Source organism: Propithecus coquereli, unplaced genomic scaffold, assembly GCF_000956105.1.
Source record: "Propithecus coquereli isolate 6110/MARCELLA unplaced genomic scaffold, Pcoq_1.0 Scaffold205, whole genome shotgun sequence".
In the NCBI taxonomy this organism is placed as follows: domain Eukaryota; kingdom Metazoa; phylum Chordata; class Mammalia; order Primates; family Indriidae; genus Propithecus; species Propithecus coquereli.
In genome coordinates, this window is record NW_012145523.1 from 970,244 (window position 1) to 980,417 (window position 10,174).

General features: G+C 39.5%; 1 protein-coding gene across 3 annotated transcripts in view; it reads right to left on the reverse strand.

Annotated features, from left to right (window-relative positions):
* Positions 1-10,174, reverse strand: part of CNIH4 (cornichon family AMPA receptor auxiliary protein 4) — a 24,873-nt gene that overhangs the window by 11,311 nt on the left and 3,388 nt on the right. The window contains exons 1-2 of one of the 3 annotated variants that reach the window (XM_012644070.1): positions 6,526-6,694; positions 2,338-2,406 (exon numbers count right to left, since the gene is read on the reverse strand). The exons of 1 other annotated variant lie outside the window; for it this stretch is intronic. In XM_012644070.1, the coding sequence (XP_012499524.1) occupies positions 2,338-2,406; positions 6,526-6,594 (138 nt within the window). In that variant the 5' untranslated portion in view covers positions 6,595-6,694. Of the gene's footprint in view, positions 1-2,337; positions 2,407-6,525; positions 6,695-10,174 lie in introns of those variants that run through there. One more of the 3 variants, XM_012644071.1, reaches the window with a different exon arrangement.

Sequence of the window (10,174 nt, forward strand, 5' to 3'; positions counted from 1 at the left end):
CTGACACCACGGCACTCTAGCCCAGGCAACAGCGCGAGACCCTGTCTCAAAATAAATAAATAAAAAGAAGAACTGGCAGATTGATCCAGTAGATCAATTATCTAGTTAAGGGAAGTTGTAGGAAGAAAAGAGGGTAAAACAAGAGGGGGAAGACATTATCAAACAAAGAATACAAGAAAATGTCCCATATTGAAAGAGCCTACCAGATGTACAAAACAACGAATGAAAAAGGCCCATACAAAGGTACACAAAAGTATACCACTGCAAAATTTCAAGGATAAAGAAAAGATTCTAAAATTTCCTTAAAGAGGACAGGAAAAAGAGATCATATAAAAGGGATGAGAAATCAAAATGGCATGAGACTTCCCAACTTGAACAACACTGGAAGTCAGAAGGCCACCAAGCAATGTCTTTAACATTCTGAAAGAAAAAGCTTTTCCAACCTGGAACCCTGTACTCAAACTATCAATCAAGCATAAAAGTAAGATATTTTAAAACATGGAGGCTTCAAAATTTAATTACCATGTATCATATCTCAAGAAGCTACTCCAGCACAATGAAATGGTAGGCCAAGAAAAAGGAAGGCAGGAGATCCAGGAATTAAGGGATCCAGAATAGGAGTCCCAGAATGAAAACTGTGAAACAGGCCTAAAGAGCAGCCAGTAGAGAGTACAGCAAGAAGACAGAGGTCTCCAGGAGAAATGTCACCTGGGAAAAAACTTAACTGATAAGTTACTTTAATATGTTTTACCACATACAAAATAATACTGAAGGGCTTTACAGATGTATCTGAAAAGACTTAGTAACAACAGAAAGCTAAAGGAATAAATAAATGTGGCAATTATTAACATTGGAAAAGATTAAATTACCCAGAAAAAAAAACAAAAGAAAAAAATATGATCATTGTCTACTAGAAGTCTCAGCAATAAAAAATATTAATACTATAATAGTATACCATAATGATACAAACAATGAATATCAAATAAGCCAAAAAGAAAAATAGAAAGACTAGAGAGCAGATGTTTAAGGAAGGGGTACTTAATAACTAAATCTTTCTCTATCATACTAAGAAGTCAACAGATATTTAAAACTGATAAACTAAGAAATAGTGGTGCAAGCATAAAAGAGAAATATGGATATAAATCCAGAAAAAAACGAAGAGCTCAAGTGTTGAAATCAGTTGCTCCTAAAAGCTAGATAGATGGGATTTAAAGGGGTCAGGAAGGAACTGCTGTTTTTCACTATAAGCTTTGCAGTATGTATGAGTGTAACTTCCCTGAAAATAAAAATTAACATAAAAAACTACTTAACTTCAAATCCAAGGAGTAACTTTCTCAGTAGAAGAATGTTCTATACATTTTTATTTTTTATTGTATTTATTTATTTATGAGACAGGATCTTGCTCTCGGGCTCAAGAGATCCTCCTAGTTCAGCCTCTCAAGTAATTGAACTACAGGCACATACCACTGCACCCAGCCAGATTTTCATTTATATAAAAGAAAATCCACAAAGTACAAAACATATCAAGTAAGCAAAGAATACAAAAAGAAATAACAATCCAACTGAGAAAAAAATTTGAGCAGTCTTCCAAACAGGAGGAATATAGTTTACAAAAATTTTAATTTTCCATAGTTGTACTTTTCGAAATAAAGTATAACTTTATTTTCCTCATGGGCCAGAGAAACTTAAGTAGACTAAAGACGTGAAGACTCACTGAAATCGTTTTTAGGTCAAGCCAAAAGCACCTCTCAGCATTGTATTTTTATATGAACTTTCATCCAGAAAGCTGTTCTATCTGCTCATCTCATAAAATGAATCAGGGCCAACTAGTTTCCCTGTATCTAGACAAGCTCTGCAATTCAGAGTATTACTGCCAGTACAAAGTTCTGACTATACCAAAGGTAAAATGACTTTAAAACAAATCAACTAATTAAATCCATTTCTCAGCAAGCCACACAAGGAAGGTCTTTCATTAAGCAAAAGACAGACTGAGCTATTTTCCATGAGTGTGGGAGGATGGGGTTTGAACACAGAAGACAAAAACAATTACCCTCATAATGAACCTTTCCCTAGTCTGAGTAATGATGTCCACTGTAGACAAGGGGACAAGGAACATGCAGAGTAAAGAGATAAAATTTCAAGTCAGATATTCTAGCATGATTTCATGGTTTAAAATATTGTAAAACACAGTAGTTCTACCAACATTCCAATGAATAAGAGACAGTATGTACTCTAAAATCAAAAATACATCTATCTGTTCGTTATCTATAACAATCCTAAATACAAAAAATGAAGAACTGACCTCAATGCCAGAAAGTGAGCAAAGAAATATCTTACCTTGTTTAATTTTGAGCAACATGATCTGGCATTAATGTAATCACACTCTAAATCAGACAATGTAATTATCTGATGATCAAGATAAGGAATTATTACATTTCTCTTATAACAACTAAATATTTAAGTTTCAAAAAGCAATCCCAGTTGTAAGGCAGAATCGGATCTGACTTGAAAAAAATTTAGTTACTTCCTTAAAGTTTGCTCATTAGAGAACTCAATTTTCTCATTTATGTTCCTTCAACAAATTATTTTCACAAAATAATCCTTCTATGCTCAAGTCTAATCTGGCCCATTCCAGAAGATTTAGTCTGAGATCCTCAAATGTGGAAAAATGGCAATAAAATGGAAAATAAGACTTACAAAAATATTTTAGAAGTTAAAAATCTGAATTTCCAGTAGTAGAAAAATAGTGTTTATGATATATCCATAAAATATCTTTATTTTTTTTATTTTTTTTCTTCATGTCAGATGGGTAATGTGCCGACAAGATGACAAGGTTTGAGGGAGGCACCTCTCACCCATGCACGTGAAAACCCAATCATGATTATGAACTACAAAAGAGTCATAAAATATCTTTAAAGACTTAAGATGTCACTAAAGCAAACAGGATACAAAACTATAACTTTACCATAGTCGCATGTTGGCAATGGTTATGTTTTTAAAGTTGAATTACAGGTGATTTTTTTCCCCTTAATACTTTTTTCTACCTTCCAAACTCTCCACATCAAACATATTATATTGGAATCAGGCAAAAAATGCTTTTTTTAGTACAAAGTATAAAGTCACAAATAAAATTTGAGGGACAGAAAGACATAAAGGAAAAAGTCGTCAATTGAATGATACAATTTCTGGGATTTACTTTAAAATGTTCCATCCTCTCTCCCAATAGTTGGGGGAGAAATGTAAGAGAATAGCATGACCAGGAGTGGTGGCTCATACCTGTAATCCTGGCACTTTGGGAGGCTGAGGAGGGAGGATCGCTTGAAGTCAGAAGACCAGCCTAAACAAGTGCAAGACCCTCTACTTTTTAAATAGAAAAAGTAGCCAGGCATGGTGGCGCATGCCTGCAGTCCCAGCTACTCCAGAGGCTGAAGCAGGAGGATTGCTTGAGCCCAGGAATTTGAGGTTGCTGTGAGCTATGCTGACACCACTGCACTCTAACCCAGGTGACAGAGCAAGACCCTGTCTCAAAAAAAAGAAAAGAAAGAATGGTAAATGTTGAAAATCACTGAAGGGGATCACTGAGGGATTTATTACACAACTCTCGATACTTCCGTTTATGTTTGAAAATGTCTACTAAAACAAGTTTTTAAAAATGTTCTCAACTAAATACTAAATATTTCCATATAGATATTCCCCCTATTGCCTCAATACATCTAAAGTCAAATTCATCACTTTCTCTACAAATTGTTCCTCCTCCAATTTGTTTTATTTGTCAATGACACAAGCATCATTTGCCCAGTCTCAAAATATGGAAAGATATCTCTGCCTTCTATTTAATATCTCACAATCAATCATTAACAGGTCCTAGTAATCATTTCTTTCTAATAACACTCACATTATTTCCTTTTCTCTGCCCACAGCTAGTACTCTATTTGAAATCCAGATGAACCTATCCCCTACTGGTTTATCTTCCAATCTCTCCTGTTTCCAATCCGCTCTGCAGATTCATCTTCCTAATAAACCACTTTGTTCATGTCAAAAATTTTTTTTCTTTTTTTCTTTTTTTTTTAACAATGTCAAAAATTTTCAATGGCTCCCTATTGCCTGCAGGATAAAAGTGAAAGCCTCCTTACCCACTTAACATTCAAGCCCTCCTTACTTCCCTTACAGGTCCACAGTAGGGAAAAAACAATAAGCATTCAAGCTTTCCAAAATCTGATCAAATCTTACCTTTCTGATCTGACCTTCCACTACCACTAAAAATCAACCAAGTGCTCCAGATTGTCTATTTATTAACTGTCACCCAGAAATGCCACAAATGTACCTGTCTCTGCACCTTCGCTCTTGCCAGTGTCTGATTTTGAATATTCACCCCTTTGCCTTTCTGTAGGTTTTGTCCACAGTTCAAAGTCCAAGAAAATGCCTATATTCCCCACATGAAATCCACCTTGACCATTTTCCACCTCTTATCTCTAATATGAAGTTAGTGCAACTATCCTAAAATACAGAAATATAATACACTGAATTTCATCAAAACATATCCTGAATGTACCTTAATGTAATGGTCTACCAAGTCGAACATTCCAATTAATAAATATTTCTCTACATACATTAACTGGCGTAAGCCAAGGCTATTTTAAATTATCAAACCTACTTTTCCAAACTGCAAAAAGGACGACCCCCCCCCCCGAAAACAAAAGGTTTCATTTCTCTGAGTATAAGCTCTAGTTTCTTAGAGCTTATAGAGCTTATGTCCTTCAAGAGGGACATAAGTCATGAAAACTTAAGCAAGTGGCCAGGTTCGGTGGCTCATGCCTGTAATTAGCACTTTGAAAGGCTGAAGAAGGAGGATCCCTTGAGGCCAGGAGTTCAAGACTGGCCTGTGCAACATAGCAAGACCTGATCTCTACAAAAAATTTAAACATTTAAAAATTAGCCAGGTGTGGTAGCACGCACCTGTAGTCCCAGCTACTAGAGAGGCTGAGGCAGAAGGATTGCCTGAGCCCAGGAGTTTGAGGTTCCAGTGGCTATGATGACACTACTGGACTCTAATCTACAGAGTGAGATCCTGTCTGAAAACAAAACACTTAGGCAAGTGATGCTGTCCTTTCAGTCAGCTCCCCAAATCTAATAAAACTCAGGGCTCTTTTCATTAGAAATCATCAAAGTAAAAACTGCTGCTCAACTGGGGAGAGTGGGGAGAAGAAGGTAGGGCAATAATTACTGAACCTTAGCTATGGGGCAGGCTAACATTCGCAACATGTTCTGGTTGGACATATCTAGGACATAAACATTTCCCATCTTAAAGATAAGAAAACTGACGCTTACAGAGAAGAAGTAATGTGCACAGCAAAGAACTAGCTGAGCAGGAAGTCCTGATTCCAAATTTTGTCCCTTTCCACTGCAACTGGCTGCTTGTCCACAATAAAGCATGAAGCCACAATGAACACATACTCTGTAGAGTTAACCTAAAGCCAGCATGTTCTGACAAACAAAACGTTTAATTTGATCAGAAAGGGATACATGTGATTTCTAAAGAAAGACGATAAAATTCAGAGTTCCTCATACATATTTCCTCTCTTATATTTAATTACTTAAAACGGGATTGTGCATTACAACCTTGGCAACAACTAAGAGTAGATGCTCCCTCAAGAGCAGGGAAGAGCTGTAGCCCACATGGCTACTACAGTACTACTATTTTCAACAACAACAATTTATCTGGAAAATACAGTTTGAACACTGTAACATGCACAACTACACAAAATACTTAAGTTTTAACATGGAGCCACAGAAAGATTTAAAAGTTGAGAAATGACTGGGAGGTAAATCACATGTAGTTATTTAATTTACAAATCTGCAACCGCGAAGGACAACCAAAATAATCACTTTGCTGATAGTTGTTTGTTTTTTCTAATAACTCCTTCCCAACAATCATCGTGAAAAAAGCACTTTGCCCGTCTCTGGAATGAGTCAACTCCTGGATGTGCAAGGTGCCTACAAGTACCAACACCCCGAGAACAAAGGGGCGGCGGCGGGGTGCTGCCCGGGAATGACAAGAGGCAAGTCTCCTTCGCTCGTCCGGCACCCGGCCGCCAGAGAGCAACCGCCCCTGGGACCCCGGGGTGCGACAGAGGGCACGGCGCAGGGCTCTCCAAGACAAACGGCGACCTTCCTCTCCCGAAGGCCAAAAGGGAGGCCGAGGGCAGTCGTCGCTCAGGGCAGGCTGGTCTGGGCGTAGTGGGGACGCCGGTGGGCAGGTGGGCAAGCTGGGCCGGGGCACGCCAGGAAGGCCCACCCGGCCCTGGGGTGAGGGGCGGCCGGCAGCCCAGGCAGGGCCAGGCTGGGTAGGGCCGGTGGGGCTCTCCTCCCCGTCTCGGGCCCGCGCCACCGCCCCGGACGGACCAGCACCCAGAAGCCTCGCGCCGGGCGCCTCCCTCGCTCCCGCACACCTGCTGGGGCGCCCCCCCCCCGGCCCCTCCGGTGGCGGGCCCCAGGCCGGCCTCCGCCCGCCTCAGGCAAGGATACGAAGTAGACCGAGAGGAAGATGAGCGCGCAACAATCGAGGAGGGAGAAGACAAACACCACCGCCTCCATCCTCCTCCTCCTCCTCCTCCTCCGCCGCCGCCGCTCCTTCCGTCAAACCGGCTCCGATGCCCCGACCCGCCCAGGCCCCAGCCCGGGCTCGCTGGGGCGCGCAGTCCTTGCCGGGAGTTGTAGTCCATTTTTTTAAAAAACTCTACCGCCTTAATTGTGATGCATGCTGGGAAATATAGTTCCTGTGTTTCAAAGGAATACACAAAGAGGTGGGCAGGGCCTAATAATCTGATTATTTTCAGAAATAGTGACAAGCAATTAGTCAACGAGCATTTACTGAATGCTTTTAATCTGGATATTCAGTAGAATTTATTTGCTGTGCGTGAAATTTTCTTAAGTGTCTTCTCTCAACCCACTGCATTCCCCGAATTGGGAGTTGCTTACTAGGGGGTTTTCATCTCAAAAGCATAAATCTAACCTTAATACTTGTAGCTAGACAATTGAGATTTGCCTTTCCTTGCGTGATCTCAATTTCTCTGGAGGTTTCACAGTCCCTTCTTTATCCTCTGTTACGACAATGTTTACCTCCCTCTAGATTTTAAGATCTTTAAAAAGTAAATACACCAGCCTGAGCAAGAGTGAGACCCCGTCTCTACTAAAAAAAATAGAAAGAAATGAGCTGGACAACTAAAAATATATATAGAAAAAAATTAGCTGGGCATGGTGGCGCATGCCTGTAGTCCCAGTGACTCGGGAGGCTGAGGCAGTAGGATCGCTTGAGCCCAGGAGTGTGAGGTTGCTGTGAGCTAGGCTAACGCCACAGCACTCACTCTAGCCAGGGCAAAAGAGTGAGACTCTGTCTCAAAACAAAAACAAAAACAAAAAAAAACAAATACAGTAGTCCCCCCTTATCTGCAAGGATATACTCCAAGACCCCCACTGGATGCATGAATAGTACCAACCCCTATGTATACTGTTTTTTACTAAACATACATACCTACAATAAAGTTTAATTTATAAATCTGGCAAAGTAAGAGATTCATGACTAATAATAAAATACAACAATGATAACAATATACTGTAATAAAAGTTATGTGAATAACTTTCAAAATATCTTATTGTACTGTACTCTTCTTGTGATGTGAGATGATAAAATCCATATGTAAAGAGATGAAGAAGCAGACGCAGCCTTTCCAGTAATTTTTATATTTTTCAGTCCAAACTTATTCCTGAATCTGTATAACTGTCCATTACTTGCCGTAAATGGCTTGGTATCACTTATTTCAGGGCATCCCTTGCTGAAGCCTTTGTATATATAGGCTTAGTGCTTTCTGGTGCAACATGTTGCCATCACTTGGAACATGTTTTCTGTTCATGTCTTCTGCCCACAAATTTAATGCCTTCTCTATCTTAACTAAGCACTGATCACACACTGTGGCCATAACTTTTGCAGTTTAAAGTTCAACAGCAAAACTGGCATAAATTTCTTTTTCCTTCTTCACAATTTCACGGATAGAAGATATGTCCTTACCATAGAGCTTACTAATCTCATCATATGATTTTTTTCCTTATTAAGTCAAGAACTTTCACCTTTTCACTTACATGAGGCATTTTACAGCTTCTCTTTGGTGTATCTGAATTGCTAGCATCACTAGTATTGCACTTTGGGGCGTTTATTAGGTAAAATGAGGGACACTTGAACACAAGCACTTTGATACCTGGACAGTTAATCTGACAACTGAGATGGCTACTAAGTGACTAACAGGCAGGTGGACAAAGGCACGATTCATGTCCCAGGCAGGAATGGAACATGATGGCAGGAGATTTCATCACACTACTCAAACCAACACACACTTTAAAACTTATTAATCGTTTATTTCTGGAATTTTGCATTTAATATTTTAAGACCATGGTTCACTAAAGGTAACTGAAGCTGCTAAAAGCAAAACCGTGGATAAGGGGAGACTACTATATTTACTGACAACACCCCTACTACTGGCCAAGAGCTGCTCTAGACTCTGGAGATACAGAAATGAACAAGGCAAACAAGATGCTGTTTTGGTAGGGTGAGTAGGAGGAATGGGCAATAAAATAGCAACTAAGTACAGGAAAAAGATAACTTCAAGGGGTGATAAGCTCTCTGAGTCAAAGTTATTCATTCAACCAATATTTTCTGAGCAGCTAGAATATGTAAGGTACTATTTCAAATCTTAGAGATACAGGATGAACAAGAGGGAAAATGTCTCTACAAGCCTGTAGCTTACATTACAGTGGGGAAGACAGACAACAAAATAAATCTATTAATGACAAGTACTTTGTCATTATAAGTACTTTGAAGAGGACAGGGAATCACTTGGAGACTGAGTGATCGGAGAAAGCCAAGCTGAGGAACTGACATTTAAGTAGAAATGTGAAAATAGCTATGTGAAGATTTGCAAGCAGAATGTTTCAGGCAGTAGGAACAATGATTCCAAAGGCTCCATTGCATGTAGAAGCTTGCTGTGTTTAAGGAACAGAAAAAAGACCAATGTGGCTAAAGCGCACTAAATAAGGGTGGGATAGTTTTGAGAGGAAATCAGAGGGAGGAAGGGTAAGGTCACATGGACTTGTAGACCCTTGGCAAGGAGTATAACTTTTATTCTAATACAGTGAGAAACCACTGGAAAATTCTAAGCAAGAAAGTACCTTGATCTGATTTATGTTTTAAAAATATCTTCCTGGGAGTTTGGTGCATTGAATGTAAGAAAGCTAGACAAGCTTGTCAGCAGAGAGATCACTTAGATCAGAGGATGGATAGGGGACTTAGTACAAAGGCAAAACCTACTGGATTTGCTTGACACAGCATAGGTTCAGAGATTCATAAAGGGTTCATAGGTTAAATCTAGATATACAATTAACAGATTATTCAATGAAATAATGAAAACAGCTATCACTACACTCCCATTGTACCTTGTACATGCCTCTGTTGGAACACTCATCACATCAACTGTCTTCCTTACATGCTTAGCTAGTCACGCCTTAGATTATGATAAAAGTAACAGATTGTATTAGTTTTTATATTCCCTAATATCTTCTATCCTGTAAATAGCTGGTGCTTAACAAACAGTTGCTGAATTAATGAGCCACACTGATTATAAGGAGAGATTTTATCGAAATTACTCCAGATTCTATTAGAAATACAAAACTTATCTCACACAGGTTCCCCCTCAAATGGTAAGGACTCCATTAATAAAGAACAGCTTCTCTAATTTTTGTACCTCTCTCAACATAGGACCAAAGAGAAACCCAAATATGACCCCCCCACACAAAACACACAGATACCCTGCTTCTGGTTAGCCCACCTACAGCTTCCCTATGCCAACAGCCTTCAATTAGGGCATACCTGAAGCCTTTCCCTTTTCCCCGCTATACAGCTTTCCCACTCCTCTGCCTGCCTTTGAGCCTCTGCCAAAATCCAAGTGATGGTGGCTGACTGCCTTGCTATAGCAAACTCTGAACAAAACTCTTTTTCTGTTCTCATTTGTTTCCAACTCATGAATTTTGAGGGACACATTCAAACCACAGCACAACCCATATGTCCATTGATGGATAAATGAATAAGCAAAATGTGGTATACGCATACAATGGAATATTATTTAGC